At 48.4% G+C, this 21930-nt stretch overlaps 1 protein-coding gene across 1 annotated transcript in view; it reads right to left on the bottom strand.

Annotated features, from left to right (window-relative positions):
• Positions 1–21151: 21151 nt before the first annotated feature.
• LRGUK (leucine rich repeats and guanylate kinase domain containing) overlaps positions 21152–21930 on the bottom strand; it is an 89921-nt gene continuing 89142 nt past the window's right edge. Inside the window, exon 20 of the mRNA XM_077807907.1 lies at positions 21152–21930. Coding sequence (XP_077664033.1) covers positions 21779–21930 — 152 coding nt within the window. The 3' untranslated portion in view covers positions 21152–21778.

Below are 21930 nucleotides of genomic sequence, written 5' to 3'. Positions count from 1 at the left end.
AATACGTCCCTATCTGCTGGGCTCTTCATTCATAAAAGCTCTAGGTTTTAGCGTGAAATCTTTGCCTTTTAGGGAGTGTACTAGTGTTTATTCATGACTTCAGTCTGTCTTCAGCCCTTCCCACTGTGGGGGTCAAAGGAACAAGGGACTTGTAAAGCAAAAAGAAAACCTTAGGGTTCCTTTGGAGATCTAAGTCCTGGTTGCTGTTGAGGTATAAAACCGGCTCCTGTCACTAAATTAAACAAGAGGGGAAGAAGATGATTCTGCGAGCAGTAAAGATGGCTTCATAAATCACACCTGACAGCACAGTTCATTTTTGTGGAGCTTCGTTCATTACAGTGAACATAAATCAGCAGCTGCAAAGGCCAGGATGATAAAAAAAAAGTGAGATTTACTGACAAGGGAAATGGAGGAGGGGAAGTAATTTGCATTGTCACAGTTCAGGGCAACTGCACCTCCCCCCGCCCCCCCTACCCCCAATGGTCCAGCATGGGCATCTACTCTTAGGCCTTCAGCACCCCAGCTGTCACCTCCCTTGGGTGGAGTCTGCATCTCTCTCCCTCCTGACCAGTGTATTTCCAGGTTGCACAGACCCTTGCCTATACTCTGAGTTCCCTGGCAAGTCAGATTGCCTCAGCAGCCCTGCTTTGGCTGCCTTTGCCTCAGAAGTGATAACAGTGCAATTACCATAGGTAAAAGCATTGCAGAGAAAACATATTAAAAACAATCAAAGAACCTACATGCCTGCTAATGAGCTTACCAGAGATCACTCCACTTCCAGCAAGGGCTCTGGCCTGTGATCAGTCCTTCAGAACCCTCCCCCAAGGGATTTGTCAGTGGTCACAAGTTGATAACAGCATCCCCATGAATCTCTGAGTCATGCCTTCATCCATTCTTGGCCTCTGATCTTGTCCTTCAGTGACAGGGTTACAGGAGGCCAAGATCTGAGGTTTGAGGGACACCATCTGTGGTGACAGGCATGTGTAGGCCCCATGGGTCTTCAAAGGGGGTTGTTGATCATTGTAGCAGTGAAGATATGTCTACAGGTTTTGCAGACAATGGGCTTCTCCTCAGGGCACAGATTTGAAAGGTGGAGTCTGGAGGTGAGAATTTGCCTTCCCCTCCTTCCAAGTATTTCCTAGGAATCCCACTTAACTTGGTCTAGCACAGTGGGTTTCAACCTTTCTAGGCTCAGGACCTACTTGTAAATGTTCTTCACCTGCCGTGACCTAGTAAATAGTTTGGGGGTGGAGGCCTTGGGGTGATTTCTTCACACAACACACAGTCAACCTGTGGAACTCCTTGCCAGAGGATGTTGTGAAGGCCAAGACTAAAACAGGGTTCAAAAAAGAACTAGATATGTTCCTGGAGGATAGGTCCTTCAATGGCTATTAGCCAGGATGGGCAGGGATGCAAAACCATGCTCTGAAGTGTCCCTAGCCTCTGTTTGCCAGGAGCTGGGAATGGGCGACAGGGGATGGATCATTTGATGATTACCTGTTCTGTTCACTCCCTTTGGGGCACCTGGCACTGGCCACTGTCAGAAGACAGGATACTGAGCTAGATGGACCCATTGATCTGACCCCGTATGGTCATTATGTTTGGCCCTGCCCCCCGACCGACCCAAATGTGTGAGAGTGAAGTTGTGACCTCAGTCATGGGGTTGCAGTGCCGCTCACTCAAATTTGGCCTACCTGGACTCCCATCATCATGACGGCTGAGCCAAACCTGAGTGGCCCTGGGACCCCGGAGGTTGTGGTGCCAGGAGCAGGGAGGCGAGCTCACAGGTGCTGTCACGCAACCCAGTTTTGGTTCCTGACCCCGGGGCTTGAGAAACCCAGGTCTAGAACATTGTTTTCAAAGAGTCCCTTGAAGTTCATAATACTGCCCAGGATGGTTCTAGACTATTCTCAGTGGTAGAAGAGGGCAGGACAAGGAGTAATGGTCTCAAGTTGCAGTGGGGGAGGTTCAGGTTGGATATTAGGAAAAACTTTTTCACTAGGAGGGTGGTGAAACACTGGAATGCGTTACCTAGGGAGGTGGTGGAATCTCCTTCCTTAGAAGTTTTTAAGGTCAGGCTTGACAAAGCCCTGGCTGGGATGATTTAACTGGGGATTGGTCCTGCTTTTGAGCAGGGGGTTGGACTAGATGACCTCCTGAGGTCCCTTCCAACCCTGATATTCTATGATTCTAGGTCTCCTCCCTACAGACATTACGTACAATCCCACAGTGATACATAGACTCTTGCATTTTTAATACAATGAACTCTTAAGTTACTGAACCTTAACTCAATAAGGTTTAAGGTAATTCAATCAGATTTGCCCAGGATATTACAGTAAATGGCCATATCTACCATACGCAGGTCAAGAGCAGCTCTGCCCATGGGACATATCGAAAGCCCACTGAAGTCAATGGGGAGGAAAAATCCCATTGACTTGCAGGGAATTTGATCAGGCTCTTTGAGAGCAAAGTCATGGGGAGCGAGAGAGGTGGGGCCAGAAAAGACCTTTTACCTCGATGGCTTGGCTCTTTAAAACATTCAGACTTCGATGCACTGTCTCTCCTCATGTGCCTCAGAAATAGCAAATCCCCCAACTGTGCAATCTTTGCAGCAAGGCTCCCTAGGGGGAGGATTTTATGAATTTGTGGAACAAAACATCAATGAAGACGGTCCTCTGCCTATTTCATCTCCGACTCCGTAGCCAGCTGGAGGCAGGCTCGGCTTGCCTGGAATCATTGTGATTGAGAGGCGGATGGCAGGTGCCGGCGCACACTGTTGCCATTGGCGTGGGTGTCCTCCTCCTTCGACAGCTCTCCGGAGCTTGCTGGGTTCTTTGCTTCCAACGGTTGCCAGCGTCCTGCTTTTCAAACCCCCACCAGCTGGCTCAATCAAAAGCCACTTTCCACCCCTGGAGAGTTACACCTGCTTCCGAATTGCTGGAGAGGCACAACCGGCTTTTTGAAGGCCACATGCGTGCACACGTTTTGGTCTGACAGCACCGTCCATAGGGGCCGACTCAGAGGGTGCTCTGCGGCTGGAGCACCCCCAGGGAAAAGATGGTGGGTCCTGAGCACCCACCGGCAGCCTCCCGCTCAGCTCCCTCCCACCCACAGTGCCCGCGGGCAGGCCCCGAGGTTCAGCGCCTCCTACTGAGAGGGTGGAATGGGGCAGAAAGAGGCGGGGCAGGGGTGGGGCCTTGGGGGGAGGGGTGCAGTGGGGGCAGGGCCTGAGGCAGAGCTGGGGGTCGAGCACCCCCTTGCACCCCCGGCACTTTTGTAAGTCGGCGCCTCTGGTACTGTCTCAGCAATACTCTGGCTATTGCTGCTTCTCCTTGTATCCATTCCAAGCCTCCAGGAGACTGTTTAATGCTGAGACAATCCATCTCGCCTGACCTTATAACTCTAGTACTTAGCACCTTTCAGCTACTTTGCAGAAGTGGCTGAAGTCATGCTCCCTGGAAAAGCTCCAACTGGTGCAAAACACAGCAGCCCGTCTGCTTAGTAACAACGTACTAGGGATCTGTAGGGTTCCCTTGTTGAAGCTGATCCTGGTGTCCAGGAAGTTGATGCTAGGGTGGAAGTTTTGCAGAGAGGGTTTAATGGAGGGGTGGTGGTTGCTGAAGTTGTGATGGAAAGCCATGAAGACAATGGACAACCCTCAGATTCCCACCCCAAACGCAGCGCCAAACTCATCCATTTCATCCTCTCCTGTAACAATTTTACGTTCAACAACAAACACTTTGTCCAAACACGGGAACAGCCGCAGGTACTAGGCTGGCTCCCCGATGTGCCAACCTCGTCATAAGCCCCCTTGAAAAATAATTTCTGGACAAATGCACCACAAAACCAATGATCCACCTGAAATACAGTGAGGGTATTTTCATCCTCTGGACAGACTTAAACTCCCTCATAGATTTCCACCACAGCTTCGACAACCTCCACCCAGCCACTAAACTCTCTCTGGAGCACTCCCACGGGAGCATCACCTTCCTGGACAGCACGCTCCCTTGGCATTTGGTGGCAGAAATATAAGCAGTTTGGTACAGGGACACCATCCACATTTGGGGGATACATGCAGCGATAATTAGGCATGACAGGGAGATGTACAGTATAGCTGGGCCTCTGGAGTTTGATTGTTTTAGCTTAACCCTGCAAGCAATTGTCAGTGCAGAGCTGGACGCCCATTGAGGCGCTCGTGGAGCTGGACTTGCCTCTCAAGAGCAATGGACAGCAAGAGGGACTTCAGCCTGGCTTTAACTGCAAATCTCAAGCCAACCTTTAGTGTGGAGCCACCCATAGTGCCTCCTAGGGACCCCTCTGGCTCAATTGTGGCTTTGCCCTGTGTGATACGCTGCCTCAGGAGCAGCCCAGGAACCTCATGGGAACTCAGGGTGTGTCTACACCAGAGCTGGCAAGTAGGCTTTCCAGCTCCTGGAGACAGACCTCCCCCCCTCCTCCCCCCCCCCGCTAGTTCAGAGCAAGTCGGGGCGCTAAAAGTAGCGGTGTAGCCGCAGCAGTGGGGCTATGAGCACCAACCCGCCCAAGACCTTAGCGCCATAGTCACGAGGCTGGTCCTGGCTAGTGCGTCAGAGACCAACATCAGCGACCTCCTGGACGCCGATCAGAGGGACTGGGTGAACCCTGCGGTGCTCGGCCAGCGTATGAGGCTGTCCACCCTGCATATGCCCTGTCGGGTCCTCCAGGAGGTGAGGGCAGCCTTGCCTTCCTTGAGTGAGGCCTACAGGAGGAAGCTACCCTCTCGCCCCTGGCCCTTCAGACCTCGTCCTTGGGCGCCTGCCCCGTGAGCCTCCTTGGCTGAAAACGATGCACAACCGGAGCCGGCTGAACGCCAGCCAGCCTGCCTCCAAACCGCACCTCTGTTCACGCTCGTGCTTTGTACCATCCACTTCCCCGGCCGCATGTCCTGTCCTGCCACCTGAGGAGGGCGAGGAACCCTTGGAGGCCAGTCCGTATGCCACTCTGGTCCCACAGCCTGCCGGGGATATTAGTGGGTGTCTCCTTCATGGAGCCATGAGCATGGGTGTGTACTTGGCAGGGTTCATGGTCTCCCTCAACACTTGCCCCTTCTGCAGCGAGAGGGAGACCCCCGAAGAGTACATCCGGTTGTAGCCCCTCTTCCGCCTCTTCCAGAACCTCTTCCTCAGGTTCTGGCTGCACTTTTCCCCACCGTTCCTGCTCTACCCGCACCCCGTCCATGGCCCCACGCACTCATGGGACCTCCTCGTCAGTCGCCTCGGGGCGCTGGCCACGGCAGCCATCCACCGCTCCAAGGAGGAAGCTGGATGGGGGCATGCTCTGCGACTATGGGGGGCCTACATCCATTCCCTTCTCAGATCACGTCTGTGGGCACGGACCCCCTGGGCGGCGTCCACTGGCTCCTTAGATGCCTTTGAGGAGCAGGGGGCTCCGCCTGAGGTTCTCTGCTCCGTGTCCCCCTCTGGAGCCCTCATTATCAACCTTTGCCCCCCACTCCCCATCCAGTTTTCTCTCATGCTGTCCCCTGTAATCACGAGTAGCCTGGACTCAGTGGTTCCGCCCACTTAGCTGAGGGGGCAGGCGGCTAGTACCCCAGTCCTATTAATAGCGCACCAGCTGCATCAGAGCTGGCGTTTAGCTGCCTCCTTGAGCTGGAAATTAGCCCTCCCAGCTCCAGGGCAGACGGCCCCTCAGTCACCAGCTGGTCTCTAAGCGCAGACTTCCCCACTTTCCCGGGGGTGCTCGACCCCCCCACATCCCACCCCGGCCCTACTCCACCCCTTCCGTGGGGCCCCACCCAGCTCCCATGGGCCAGGAGCAGGGAACCACGGCCAATGGGAGCTTCGGGGGAGGTACCTGCAGGCAAGGGCAGCATGTGGAGCCCTCTGCCTCCCCGACCCCCCCCCCCCCCGACCCCAACTCCAGGGATGTGCTGCAGGCTGCTTCTGGGAGCGACGCAGGGCCAGGGCAGGCAGGGAGCCTGCTTTAGCCTCGCTGCACGCTGCTGCCACCCCGGAGCCGCTCAAGGTAAGAGGCACCAGGCCGGAGCCCACATCCCAAACCCCTCCTGCACGCCAACCCCCTGCCCTGAGCCCCCCCTCCCGCACGCCGCACCCCCCAACCCCTTGCCCTGAGCCCCCTCCTGCACACCACACCGCTCTTGCACCCCCAACCCCCTTGCCCTGAGCCACCTCCTGCACAGCACACCCCGCACCCCAACCCCCTGCCCTGAATTCCTTTCTGCACCCCACATGCCCCCTGCACCCCAACCCCCCTGCCGGACTCCTCCTGCTTCCCAACCCCCTGCCCTGTGCCCCCTTCTGCACCCCTGCCGCACCCCGCACCCCAACCCCCTGCCCTGAGCCCCCTCCCACACTACACAACCCCTCCTGCACCCCAACCCCCTGCCCTGAGCTCCTTCCTGCACCCCCACCCCCACGGCCCACACCCTAACCCTCTGCCCTAGATTCATGGCCCTGCGTGCAATTTCCCCACCCAGATGTGGCCCTCGGGCCAAAAAGTTTGCCCACCCCCGGACCAGCGGCAATGTGGAAATTCCGGCGGGCAGGTGCAGCTGTGGTGCAAAGGGCAGGCGTCCGGCTGACGTGCGCGAAGGCCTGGCCTGGCCTGGCAAGCAGCGGTTTTCTGTTGCCGGCTAAAGCGGGCAGGATTTTACTCCTGCAGCAGAGTTGTGGCAAATCCCCAGACGGCACACAAATGCTCTTAGAGCGGAGCAGCCTGGCAGCCATCTGCCGGTAAGTACCTCAGGCCAGGGAGAGTGGCGGCTGACTGAGGGGGAGGTACGGTTAAGGGCTTTGGCCACAGCAACCGAAACAGCGAGGCTTCTTCTCAGAAAGGCAAAAATACTCCCCAAGCAAGATAGACCAGTGAATGGAGTAGCAGCCCTGGTCCTGGAGACGTGACAAACCTGTAGTGTAGTGAATCCATAGGGAGGTCTTTATTCAGGGTGTTGGGGGGGGAGGGGAAGGGGAGACACACACAAGCACCCCCCCACCCCAGCACCCTGAGCCTTTTGTCTTTGGTTTGGTTATTGGGGCGAGGCTCATGCCCAAAACACTGTCGAGTAGCACCACCATTTTGCGCTGGGTCTCTCGGGCGGTGAGGGGCCGTGCAAACGTCCGTGCCTGACGGTGTGGGAGGAGCCAAGCAGCCACATGGCGCCACACTGAGTCACTGGAGCATCGCATGGGTCTGCCCGTGCAAATACAATTGTCGAGTGGGGGGGGGGGGGGGCGATCTTGTTCTTTTGCAAGGGGAGGAAAAAATCAAATATGGTTTAAGACTCTGTCAGAGGAAGAAATGGTGGGGCTTGAAAATTGCTATCTGAGAGCTGGCTTCTGTGTTTGCAGGTGGGAGACTCCAACATTTACAGTTTGTTGCCTTTTTCCCCAAGCTAATTTTTAAGACCTGTCACTCAAGCTGCATCAATGGCCAATTATAGTCTGTTAGCCCCACACGCGTATCAACAGAGCCATTGTCAGGTACGGGCGCAGTTGGCAGGCCAAAGCTTAGCATTTCATTCTCCCTGGTCTTTAATCTGGTAATCACATGGTACGGAGCAGCTTAAACTGCAATTCCCTCAGTCAGGTGGCCTGGTAAATGGCTCTGTAAAATGCCACTGTGTAATTTAGTTGTCACTTGTCTGAGCTAAGAGGCCTATCGCTTTTCAAAGCATGAGAGACAGTAGATGCAGTAGAAGGAGGCAGAAATTCCCTGGTGGGGTTTAGTTTCTCATTCCATTAACCAATGCAAACCTGATTCATTATTTAGGAAACAATGGCCAGGTATCTGAGGTGAGGGATGGCTTTTGGAGATGATAGAACATGTATAGGAAGTTGAGCCCACTTATCCTGAGGCTGCTCCTAATGTCACGACTGCTGGCACAAGGCAAGTACGGGATTTAATGAACCACAGCATGAGAAAAATAGTCAAGTAAGCTGACTGATAAATCATGTCTCTGCTGCTCCTTTCTCAGACTCTGTCCTGATGCCATTTTGGAGAAGTGGCTTAAAGGAGTCACAGAGCTTGGGTGGGGCGTAAAACCTGAACAATTGAGGGGGTGGCCTCTATGGAAAAGGAGTGAGATGATTGGACACACTGGGCCAAACTTATCTGTGGTATAATAAACTCCTGCAACTCCATTGCCCCCAAAGAGAGGCCCATGTGATAGGAAGGCTACATTGATAGTAGCTCACGACCGGTTAATAACTGATTAATAGATGTTTCGATAAATGGTTCATAGTTTGTTACAGATTCCAGAGGTTCAAGAGATTGACTAGAACCATGACGGACACCCATCTCGAACTCCTCTACAGAGAGCTATCTGCAACCCACTCCGTAATCCAACGGCTGGCAGCTGAATCTAGGCAAATACAGACTGGAAATAAGACACATCTTTAACTGCAGAGTAATTCATCATTGGAACAATTTACCAAGGGTCACGGTGGATTCTCCATCACTGACAGTTTTTAAATCAAGATTGGGTGTTTTCCTAAAAGCTCTGCTCTAGGAATTATTTTGGGAAAGTTCTCTGGCCTGTGTTATGCAGGAGGTCGGACTAGATCGGGGTGGCCCACCTGAGCCTGAGAAGGGGCCAGAATTTACCAATGTACATTGCCAGAGAGCCACAGTAATACGTGAGCAGCCCCCCATCAGCCCAGTGGCAATTAAGATCCAATGGCCAGACCCTCACCTAATATAACTGGAGCTCCATTGACTGCTGTGGAATTGGAGGGCTCCCTCTAAATTCACACCAGCCGAGGAATGGCCCTCATGTCTTTTTGTGAGTGAACATTGGATTAAGCTCGTCTATGCAGTGGCAGAAATCCTTTGCTTGTAGCATGGGAACACTGATGCCCAGAAACTGTTTGGAAATACAGACTAGACTGGTCCCCCCCCTAACTTTTTAGCTGCTCCTGATCTCCTGTAATTAGAGCCTCCCCTAGCTGATGGGTATTGATTAGTATCCCAGTCATGCCACATGTTATGCAGGCTGAGCTTCACATTTGCTTGCCTTAAGCATTGCCGCAGCTCTCGTCCCTGCTAGGGACTGTGTGTCTTCCCATGCACCTGGCATCCTGCATGCAGGGCAGAAGAGAGCATGTCAAGTTTACCTGGCTGTAATAAACTCCTCTCTCATCAGGTGAAAAGGAAAAATCCTTGCTCGTGTCAAGAGTCCAATTTTACAAGGCACGAAGCCTCGCAGGCATTAACGCTTTAACTAGGGCCGCTGTTAGAATTAAGAAGACACTAAAGCTTTTCTCCTCTCTAGCCGGACACGCTGCAGGCACCTAAGAGATTGGCACTCAGAGGCCAGGAGCTATCCCCACTTTACAGATGGGAAAGCTGAAGCATAGGAAACCCAGCCCCACACAGCAAGGGGTTGGCGCAGAACAGAATACAAACCAAGGCCCAGAGCCTGAGCTGTGGTGTGGAGCCCTCAGGAAGGGTTTGGTGGAAATCCGTCTTTAACCCTTGATCCTACGCTATCCTGACATCGGCCTGAGGTCTGCTCTCAGTTGTGGTGACTGCTCTGATCCCAAAGGGCCAAGCCAAGCAGCTGGCATTGGCTGCAGGAGAAGGGTTAGCGAAAGGGTTGCTACGCCAGCTCTATACCACCCAAGATTCCCCAAGGTCTAATGGCCAGACCTACCAGCTTCGGGGCAATTTTGTATTGTGGAAGCAACTAAAAGGGACCCCAATGCAATGAGGACTCGGGGCCTAGATCTTCTGATTCCAACACCTGGACCTTAGCCACTAAACTGTGTTTCCTCTCACAGGCACCCGTCCAGCGATGGAATCTGCTAGCACTGGTCTCCAAGCCCGATGGGGTCCCACTGACACATTTTAATGCTCATACTTGCTCTCAGGTATGAACACTTAATACACACACAATAAAAATGTATGTACCCTGGGGCATGAAAATGAAACTCATCATTAGGGATTTTTTTTTTTTTTTTTTTTAATGAGGAGGAAAAATAGCTCAAAAGCTTGAAATATTTAGTGGGATCTGGCCAACCAATAAGATTTGCTGGTGACCCTGCTCATGCCTTAATTGGCTATTGTTTGTCAAGCACTAAGTATTATTGATTAGGGCCCTGATCCTGTGTCAGGATCCACCTGCACCCCGTGGGAGTCACGGTGACTACTTGTGTGGGTAAAATTAGCCATGTGCAGGACTAAATGATCACACCTGGGAATGAGAGTATAGGCATTAAAATACAAGTGTTCTTAAGAAGCCCAATTCCGGCACCTTTACTCCCACTAAGTACTATCCTGCTCCTTGAGCTCAGTAGGACCACTTGCAGATTAAGGTCCCGATCCTGCAACCTGAGCTGTGTGGGCGGACGCCGGAGCAGCACAAAGCCCCAAAGTCAGCATGTGTGGGTCAGGCTGTAGGGTCGGGGGTCTAAGGTAACACTCCACAGGAAGAGCAAGGGGGGCAGAATCATCCCCATGCTATGTCTGCAGCCATTCCTCATCTGTCCCGCGAATAAAGCGAATCAAAGGTAACCAAGGAAATATACTCTTTGCGGCAAAAAAGCCCCCCACATTTACTGTTAAAAAAATTATAATTCACTTTGACAGCTGCCAAATTAACAGCATATTATGCAGCACATTCAATTAGACAAGCTCCTGAGGGAACAGAAGTTAGCTAGCCACTCCTGGAATGCAACAATAGTCTTTAAACAGGTATTTTTGGAACCAGTTTTGTGCTTTCTTTTTCCGTATTGTAGAAATGAACAACAGCCCTGCAGTTAGTATCTGATACGACTGCAGCTGTGTTAAAAATACATTTTTGGTAACTAGCTGAGATTTGCTGGGCCTTTTTAAGGGAGATGAAAATACCTGGGCTTTTATACCCAGCCAAGAGCCCACTGGGTGGGTTTTCATAGTTCACGCTGTTGTTCCCCTAGGAGTCTAGCATGTTTTGGAATGAGTAAGGCCTGCTTCTCCGCTGTGTTGCATCTTGCAGTCATTTACCCCTATGTAAAAGCAGTTTACACCCACTTTGCACAGATGTAAAAGACTCTGCATGAATGTTATAATTCTTGACATCTGATTTGTGTCCATTTATTCTTTTACGTAGAGACTGTCCAGTTTGACCGATGTACATGGCAGAGGGGCATTGCTGGCACATGATGGCATAAATCACATTGGTGGATGTGCAGGTGAACGAGCCTCTGATAGTGTGGCTGATGTTATTAGGCCCTGTGGTGGTGTCCCCTGAATAGATATGTGGGCACAATTGGCAACGGGCTTTGTTGCAAGGATAAGTTCCTGGGTTAGTGGTTCTGTTGTGTGGTATGTGGTTGTTGGTGAGTATTTGCTTCAGGTTGCGGGGCTGTCTGTAGGCAAGGACTGGCCTGTCTCCCAAGATTTGTGAGAGTGCTGGAGAATCAGGCCAGTTAAAATCCCACCCTTCGGCCACCACAAAGTGGGCAGCAGGTTGGACTAGATGGCTATCGGTGCTGGAACTAGGGGTACTGGGGGGTGCTGCCACACCCCCTGGTTTGAAGTAGTAATAACAACCCAAATACAGGCTTTATGCCTTCAGCACCTCCCACTATAAAAACTGTTCCACTACCACTGATGACTATGGATCCTACCCACCTTTATGCTCATTTGTAAATTGCTTTTCCTCTATCCCTCAAAAATTTTCAGTAGCTTTGCAAGAGGGAATAACGACTAGATCTTATTTTATTATTTATGGACCTAATCCAAAACTCATTGCAATCAATGGAAAGATTTCCACTGACTTCCATGGGCTCTGGGTCAGGCTCTTCAACTATGGATGCTTTCCATTCCTTACATTAGACAATGTCTCAGAGACTACCCTCCACAATTAGGCTGAGTTTCAGCTCAGCTCTAAGCTCAGAGGGCCAGTAAAGGACATTGTTATAGATCCTTTCTGACGTCTTGGCCTTTGTGGGATTAAGTCTTACATCATGCTTGCTAATCAATACCCACCTAACTGGGGCTAGTCTATTCAAATGGAGACAAGAACCTTGTCTTAATGGCTAACAAACTTTCACCACCTTAGCTTCAGGCCATTTTTCCTTGCCCACCATCATCCAAAATCATGACGAATTTCCTTCCTTTGTATTTTTGGAAGTATTTGCTACCTGAGAGCCTACCCGCTGTGTGCTCCTCATGACAGTTTTCTCTTTGCATTACTCATAATACAGGCAGTTTCCCCCATCTCTCCCCATGCATTAGAACTGGCTGGTGGTTAGAATAGGGGACTGGGAGCCAGGACTTATGGGTTCTATTCTCAACTCTACACTCTGTGAGATGGGCAAATCACTCCAGCTCTCATTTTACCCATCTGTAAAATGAAACTAATACTTAATCTCACAGGTTGGGTGAAAAACCACATAAATTATCTGTGAAGTACTGAATCTTGAGTTCACAAAGCAAGAAGCCATAGTCTTGAGCATTTCTTCTTGGTCACTGGCTTTCTTGTGACTGCTGAATGTTTACTTGCAGGGAAAAAGGGAAATTAAACAGCTTGTAATACTGCCCTTTGTAAAACTCAGAGACTTCAGCCATGTCTACACTACAAAGTTAAGTCGACTTTATGTACGTTGACATCAAGTCTCCGACTTAAGCAAGTCGATCCTGTGTGTCCACACCATGCTCACTGTGTCGGCGGCGTGTGTCCTCACTAGTAATGCTACCTTAGAGACTAACCAATTTATTTGAGCATAAGCTTTCGTGAGCTACAGCTCACTTCATCGGATGCATACTGTGGAAAGTGTAGATCTTTTTATATACACACAAAGCATGAAAAAATACCTCCTCCCACCCCACTCTCCTGCTGGTAATAGCTTATCTAAAGTGATCGCTCTCCTTACAATGTGTATGATAATCAAGGTGGGCCATTTCCAGCACAAATCCAGGGTTTAACAAGAACATCTGGGGGGGGGGGTAGGAAAAAACAAGGGGAAATAGGTTACCTTGCATAATGACTTAGCCACTCCCAGTCTCTATTCAAGCCTAAATTAATTGTATCCAATTTGCAAATGAATTCCAATTCAACAGTTTCTTGTTGGAGTCTGGATTACTCTCCTTACCATGTGTACGATAATCAAGTTTTGCCCAACTTGATTATCATTACACATTGTAAGGAGAGTGATCACTTTAGATAAGTTATTACCAGCAGGAGAGTGGGGTGGGAGGAGGTATTTTTTCATGCTTTGTGTGTATATAAAAAGATCTTCTACACTTTCCACAGTATGCATCCGATGAAGTGAGCTGTAGCTCACGAAAGCTTATGCTCAAATAAATTGGTTAGTCTCTAAGGTGGCACAAGTCCTCCTTTTCTTTTTGCAAATGCAGACTAACACGGCTGTTACTCTGAAACCTGTCATTATGCAAGGCACTGCATTTAGCCGTATGGACTGGAAATCTATCAACTGCATGAAAAAACTTGTACAGATACAGACAGACATCATCTTCCTTTCCAAATGCAAACAGATGGACATCGTACCAAAAGGACTGAAGGTAAAAAATCCATTACAATCTACATACCACACAGACTATGCTGACAGCTTGTGCCACACGCTCTCAAAGAAACTGCGGAATCACCTGATCAACATCCTCTACAGCAAACAGGGAAAGATTAAGAATGAGCTCTCAAAAATGGATACTCTCATAAAAAACCAGCCTTCCACACAAACTTCCTCGTGGCTGGACTTTACTAAAACTAGACAAACCATTTACAAGACACACTTTGCTTCTCTACAAAAGAAAAAGGACACTAAACTTTCTAAACTACTACATGCCACAAGGAGCCACAGCAATGGTTCCCTCAACCCACCCAGCAATATTGTTAACCTATCCAACTATACCCTCAGCCCAGCAGAAGCAGCTGTCCTATCTCGGGGCCTCTCCTTCTGCCCCTCCACCCCCCGAACATGATGCAGTTCTGTGGTGACCTAGAATCCTATTTTCGACATCTCCGACTCAAGGAATATTTCCAACATACCTCTGAACAACATACTAATCCACAGAGACCTCCCTACCAAAACTACAAAAAGAAGGATTCTAGGTGGACTCCTCCTGAAGGTCGAAACAGCAGACTGGACTTCTACATAGAGTGCTTCCGCCGACGTGCATGGGCTGAAATTGTGGAAAAGCAGCATCACTTGCCCCATAACCTCAGTCGTGCGGAACACAATGCCATCCACAGCCTCAGAAACAACTCTGACATCATAATCAAAAAGGCTGACAAAGGAGGTGCTGTTGTCATCATGAATAGGTCAGAATATGAACAAGAGGCTGCTCGGCAGCTCTCCAACACCACTTTCCACAAGCCATTACCCTCTGATCCCACTGAGAGTTACCAAAAGAAACTACAGCATTTGCTCAAGAAACTCCCTGAAAAAGCACAAGATGAAATCCGCACAGACACACCCCTGGAACCCTGACCTGGGATATTCTATCTACTACCCAAGATCCATAAACTTGGAAATCCTGGGCGCCCCATCATCTCAGGCATTGGCACCCTGACAGCAGGATTGTCTGGCTATGTAGACTCCCTCCTCAGGCCCTATGCTACCAGGACTCCCAGCTACCTTTGAGACACCACTGACTTCCTGAGGAAACTACAATCCATCGGTGATTTTCCTGATAACACCATCCTGGCCACTATGGATGTAGAAGCCTTCTACACCAACATTCCACACAAAGATGGACTACAAGCTGTCAAGAACACTATCCCCGATAATGTCACGGCTAACCTGGTGGCTGAACTTTGTGACTTTGTCCTTACCCATAACTATTTTACATTTGGGTACAATGTATACCTTCAGATCAGCAGCACTGCTAATGGGTACCCGCATGGCCCCACAGGATGCCAACATTTTTATGGCTGACTTAGAACAACGCTTCCTCAGCTCTCGTTCCCTAATGCCCCTACTCTACTTGCGCTATATTGATGACATCTTCATCATCTGGACCCACGGAAAAGAAGCCCTTGAGGAATTCCACCATGATTTCAACAATTTCCACCCCACCATCAACCTCAGCCTGGTCCACTCCACACAAGAGATCCACTTCCTGGACATTACAGTGCTAATAAACGATGGTCACATAAACACCACCCTATACCGGAAACCTACTGACCGCTATTGCTACCTACATGCCTCCAGCTTTCACCCTGACCACACCACACGATTCATCGTCTACAGCCAAGCTCTGCGATACAACTGCATTTGCTCCAACCCCTCAGACAGAGACAAACACCTACAAGATCTCTATCAAGCATTTTTACAACTACAATACCCACCTGCGGAAGTGAAGAAACAGATTGATAGAGCCAGAAGAGTTCCCAGAAGTCACCTACTACAGGACAGGCCTAACAAAGAAAATAACAGAATGCCGCTAGCCGTCACCTTCAGCCCCCAACTAAAACCCCTCCAACGCATTATTAAGGATCTACAACCTATCCTGAAGGATGACCCAACACTCTCACAAATCTTGGGAGCCAGGCCAGTCCTTGCCTACGGACAGCCCCCCAGCCTGAAGCAAATACTCACCAGCAACCACATACCACACAACAGAACCACTAACCCAGGAACCTATCCTTGCAACAAAGCCCGTTGCCAACTGTGCCCACATATCTATTCAGGGGACACCATCACAGGGCCTAATAACATCAGCCACACTATCAGAGGCTCGTTCACCTGCACATCCACCAATGTGATATATGCCATCATGTGCCAGCAATGCCCCTCTGCCATGTACGTTGGTCAAACTGGACAGTCTCTACGTAAAAGAATAAATGGACACAAATCAGATGTCAAGAATTATAACATTCATAAACCAGTCGGAGAACACTTCAATCTTTCTGGTCACGCGATTACAGACATGAAAGTTGCTATATTACAACAAAAAAACTTCAAATCCAGACTCCAGCGAGAAACTGTTGAATTGGAATTCATTTGCAAATTGGATACAATTAACTTAGGCTTGAATAGAGACCGGGAGTGGCTAAGTCATTATGCAAGGTAACCTATTTCCCCTTGTTTTTTCCTACCCCCCCCCCCCCCAGACATTCTTGTTAAACCCTGGATTTGTGCTGGAAATGGCCCACCTTGTTTATTATACACATTGTAAGGAGAGTGGTCACTTTAGATAAGCTATTACCAGCAGGAGAGAGGGTTTGTGTGTGGGGGGGGGGGGGGTTGGGGGGGTGAGAAAACCTGGATTTGTGCTGGAAATGGCCCAACTTGATTATCATACACATTGTAAGGAGAGTGATCACTTTAGATAAGCTATTACCAGCAGGAGAGTGGGGTGGGAGGAGGTATTTTTTCATGCTTTGTGTGTATATAAAAAGATCTTCTACACTTTCCACAGTATGCATCCGATGAAGTAAGCTGTAGCTCACGAAAGCTTATGCTCAGATAAATTGGATAGTCTCTAAGGTGCCACAAGTACTCCTTTTCTTTTTGCAAATACAGACTAACATGGCTGTTACTCTGAAACTAGTAATGCTTGCATTGATGCACGGTGCACTGCACTGTGGGTAGCTAGCCCACAGTGCAAGTAGCCAAAAGAAAATTTTGGGTAGGGCTGCAATGCTTCATGGGACCAAACATTTTTACGGGTGGTAATGGGAACATGATGTTAGCCTCCCATAATGCACTTTCCTCCCTCCCTGAGATCAACAGCAAACAACCAAGGCTTTTTCACGTCTTTTAGCGGCGCAGATGCCATAGCCAGATAAGCACGGACCCCACTCAGCTGTGCACTCTTCTTGTGAGCATTACAAACACTTTGCACCTTATCCTGCAGTATTTCTACAGCCGAGACAGGAGCCGCCATGCGGAACATTGCGATGTCACACAAGCAGCCCTGCTGCAAGCCATAGAGCAAAACAATGATCAGTTGCCGGTGGCAGTCGCACATCAGTTGAGCACCGTTTCTGGCCCTGGGAAAGCAGCACTGACTGGTGGGACCGGATCGTTATGCAGCTATGGGATGATGAGCAGTGGCTCCAGAACTTTCCAATGCGGAAGGCCACATTCCGGGAACTTTGTGCAGAACTTTCCCCAGCCCTGAAGCGCAGCAATACTAAAATGAGGGCTGCTTTGACAGTGGAGAAACAAGTGGTGATTGCTCTATAGCAGCTTGCAATGCCAGACTATTACTGGTCAGTGGGGAATCAGTTCAGAGTTGGTAAATCCGTAGAAGCTGTTGTGATTCAAGTCTGCAGGGCCATTAATCAACTTCTGTGAAGAAGGGTAGTGACTCTGGGCAACATGCAGGACATAGTGGATGGTGTTGCCATGTTGGGGTTCCCTAACTGTAGTGGGGCAATAGATGGCACGCACATCCCAATTGTGGCACCAGAGCACCTTGCCAAAGCATATATAAACTGAAAAGGATCCTTCTCAGTAGTGTGGTAAGTGCTGGTGGATCACAGAGGACATTTCACCAAAGTCAATGTGGGATGGTCGGGAAAGGTGCATGACATGCACATCTTTAGGAACACAGGTCTGTTCAGAAAGTTGCCAGCAGGGACTTTCTGTCCCGACTGCAAAATAACCATTGATTATGTTGCCATGCCAATTGTGATCCTGGGAGACCCAGCCTACCCCTTGCTCCCATGGCTCATGAAACCATACACCAGCTGCCTGCATAGTAGTAAGGATGTTTAAAAGGTCGCTGGCGCTGTTTGCTTACTAGGTTAGACCTCCGGGAAAGCAATATCCCCATTGCTATTGCTGCCTGATGTGTGCTCCATAATATCTGTGAAACAAAGGGAGAAAACTTTCTGCTGGGGGGGGGGGGGGTTTGAGGCTGATCGATTAGCAGCCAACTTTGAACAGCCAGATACCAGGGCAATAAGAAAAGCCCATTGAGGGGCTCTGCATCTCTGTGAGTATTTGAAAACCAGTTTCAGCAATGAATCACAGTAATGTAACACTTACCTGTGTTGTTCCGTACCAAACTATCCCTTCTATTGCCTTTTCTCCACTGTAAACTCTACCCCCACCAACCACCATGTGTGGAATGAACAAAGAGCCTTTTTTTCTCAGTCCATTTTGTTTTCTTATGCACACAAACACAGACGGCAAAAAAAAGTAAGATAACCGTGGGCAAAAGGGCCGATAAGATTGTGAGGGGAGAAACAAGGAAAGTCTGTTTGCAGGTGCACTGCAGTAACCATAAAAGGTCTGGGAATCCACAGCTTCTCAGCCTGTGTGGGAGAAGGCCAGGGGAGAGTGTGTGTGTGTGTGTGTGCGTGCATGAAGGAGGTTGGTGAGGTGAGAGTGCAACTGAATGTATTGTTCAACTAACACCATCACATTTCTGAGCTAATCTGAATGAAGATGCAGAAACCAACATCTCTCTTTATTATTTTTAAACTCAGGAGTTCGCATACTATCCGAGGCCCTGAGCCTGCAAACACTTGAGCGGTGCATTGCACTCAGTAGTGCTATTCATATTCATAAGTGTTTGCAGGCCCAAGAGAATTAATGCCAAACTGGAAATTCTCCTTCCACACAAATGCAGTCAGCTGATATGAATGTAAGTGAGCGAACTTATGCCTTCACCCAGCAAAGATTTGCCCATGCAGAGCTGATGGCAGGCCCAGGGTCCTCTCTCTGCTGCCAACTGGGATATAAGAGTAATGCCAGTGTGCTCAGAACTGGATAACACACCAAAATAACGACAATCCCTGTGCTGGAGAGATTAAAATCAAGAGCACCGATCCTACAAAGACTTAAGGGTGTGCATAACTTTACAAGTGAGTAGACCCATTGAGTCAGTAGGTGCTCATGTGCTTAAAGTTACACATGTGCATAAGTGTTTCCAGGTCTGGGTCCTCTAAGAATATGCCTACACAGCAACTAGACACCCGTGGCTGGCCTGTGCCAGCTGACTCAGGTTTGCAGCACTTGGGCTGTGGGGCTATTTCTTTGCCATAGACTTCTGGGCTCAGGCTGGAGCCTGGGCTCGAGGGCCCTACGAGGTGGGAGGGGTCCCAGAGTTCGGGCTGCAGCCTGAGCCCAGAAGTCTACCCAACAATGAAACAACCCAAGCCCAAGTCAGCCGGCCTGGGCCAGCTGCGGGTGTATAGTTGCTGCGTAGACAGACCCTAAGAGACAGGGAAGATCAGGTCACCCTGGCTAGCACAGAGGAAGGAATAACATGGAGGTGGTGGAGTGGTTGTTTTTAAATGGAAGTGAACAATTTGGTGGGTATTGGAGTGTTTAGGAGGGATCCGAATGTGGGGAAAGGTTGTGACGTGGCAGACTGGGATAGGGACAGAAGTCTATGCGTAGGGAATCTGATGGGAAAATACACAGACATGGGGTGCGGGAGAAGGAGAGATCTTTCAGCACCTACAGTCCGTGTTTCCAGAATATGCTGCATATAGCTACTTAAACAAGGATGCTACGGAACTCTGTGTTCTCAGGGTATGTTTCTCTTTTGTTAATTATAACATTATATAATAGTAACTATCACACAACGATCACTCAATTTCAGACCTAAAAGCTGCAATTCTCCAACAAAAAAACGGACTCCAACGAGAAACTGCAGAATTGGAATTAATTTGCAAACTGGACACCATTCAATTAGGCTTGAAGGAGGACTGGGAGTGGATGGGTCATTACACAAAGTAAAAACTATTTCCCCAAGCTAATTTTTCCCCCCTACTGTTATTCACACCTTCTTGTCAACTGTTTGAAATGGGCCATCCTGATTATTACTACAAAAGGGTTTTTTTCTCCTGCTGATAATAGCCCACCTTAATTAATTGGTCTCGTTACATTTGGTATGGCAATACCCATTGTTTTCATGTTCTCTGTGTGTATATATATATATATCTTCCTACTGTATTTTCCACTGCATGCATCCAATGAAGTAGGTTTTAGCCCACGAAAGCTTATGCCCAAATAAATTTGTTAGTCTCTAAGGTGCCACATGTACTCCTTGTTTTTTTGCTGATACAGACTAACACGGCTACAGCTCTGAAACAAGGATCTCAAAGCACTTTATAGACATTAATTGATTAAGCCTAACAGCAATAGTGAGAGGTAGAGTGATATAATTATCCTCATTGGTAAAACAGTGAAAATAACACCGTGAGAAGTTAAGTGACATGCCCCAGGTTACTGTGTAAGTCAGCAGTGAAGCAGGAATAGCAGTAGGGGCCAGATTTTCAAAGGTATTTAGGCACCTACGGATGCAGATTGACACCTAATGGGATTTTCAAATGCTACTAAACAGGTAACGTACCTAACAACTACTAAAACTGTGTAGTTTGTGTAGGCATTTTTGAAAAATCTCTTTAGGCACCTATCTGCATCTTTAGGTGTCTAAACACCTTAGCAATTGCACATTTACCAAGGGATGCTGCAACATGGTCAGTGATCACTTGGTTGCCAAAAGCGATAAGATCACCAATGACTGACATAGGCTGAACATCCAGCCGGCCCATCTTAAGGACCTAGCTGAAGATAGGATCCTCGTGGGCTCAATCTGTAAGGATGCTGCTTCCTTTGGTAACTTGCCTTGATGATGATACCTTTGCATATCTGGCTTGATGAGTTTTGGCTCTGTTCACGCAAAACCTGCTGTAAAAACTGGTTCCTTAGGAGAGATGTATCTTCTAAAGGAGATGGCACAGAGCTAGATGCCGTCTGGGGATACTTTAGGCTGCTCGTGAGATAGTAAGCTTCTTAAAGTTGGGTTCTTCTACAGCCGTCACTGTATTTTTGTAATATTTATTAAGTTCAGGATATTGGGTTTATCCCTTACATGCCATGATCTGTTGTTCTTTTTTGGTCTGTCTAATTTAGATTTTATAGACCATGGCCAAATTCTGATCAGTTACATTGGGGGTGAATCCAGAGCAGTTCCACAAGCAAAGTTTAATCCACTCTGGTATAACAGATCACAGATCATGTCTTCTCGCATTTCCAAAGTGCCATGCAGATGACTGGTGTTATATAAACAGCAATAGGGCTCCATAGTGCAAGCTTATCAGAGCAGGTTATTTGTTCAGTAAATATAACAAAGTAAATATATATTAATATAAATTAATAATGAAAAAGGCTAAGGTATGAGTTTTATTTAATATTGAGATGCCATTTCTATCATATATGGCAAAAACAGATCTCAGCATAATCAGAAAATAGTTAAAATTTTAGTAAAATCAAATTAATTAAGGATTTTTTCTGATGATTCCTTTGTGGGTTGTTTGTTTAAATATACATCTATATTAAAAATAACTTCTCATTTCTAAAGATATAGCTTCTATAAAAGGTTGCCTTGGAATTAAGTAGTTTCCCTTCCTCACTTAAATCTAAGTATCACATTAAATCCCTCTTAGCAAAAACTAATTCCGCAGTCTTGTACTAGAAGCAACATTATCATCAGAGGCCTTCAAGCTTCCACACCTCAATTAAGTCAGTGAAACAGAAAAAATATCTCTGGAAGATCTGTTCACATGGATCTCAGGGGAAATTCTATGACATTTCCAAGTGGGGGAGCATCTGGGGAAATCATTTCTAGCTCTGGGAAAAGCAGAAAGTACTTTTTAATAAAGTTATAAATAAATAACTTTTTTTAAAGAGAAGAATGATTTAGAATTAATCAGAGATGGATTCAGAAAGATAATATTCTTTGAGAGACTTTTCTTTGTGTGTGTGGGGGCGGAAATTATATCAAAACCAGTATTCAAGTTAGACAGCGGAAATGGGCATGATCAAGACAATGCCTCAGCTGATGTCGACCATCAAGGGTTTGTCTTTTTCCGCCCTGATGGGATTGGAGGTAGGACGGGTTTGGAGTTGGAGCCTGGTCGGTTTGCAATCTGGGGCACACGAGGAGAACTGGACTTGGATTTGCTGGTTTTTTTTTCAAGCATGTCACTAGAAAGTTCAGCGT

Source organism: Eretmochelys imbricata, chromosome 1, assembly GCF_965152235.1.
Source record: "Eretmochelys imbricata isolate rEreImb1 chromosome 1, rEreImb1.hap1, whole genome shotgun sequence".
In the NCBI taxonomy this organism is placed as follows: Eukaryota; Metazoa; Chordata; order Testudines; family Cheloniidae; genus Eretmochelys; species Eretmochelys imbricata.
The sequence above is the reverse complement of the archived record's forward strand: the minus strand, read 5'-3'. Positions and strand labels throughout refer to the sequence as shown.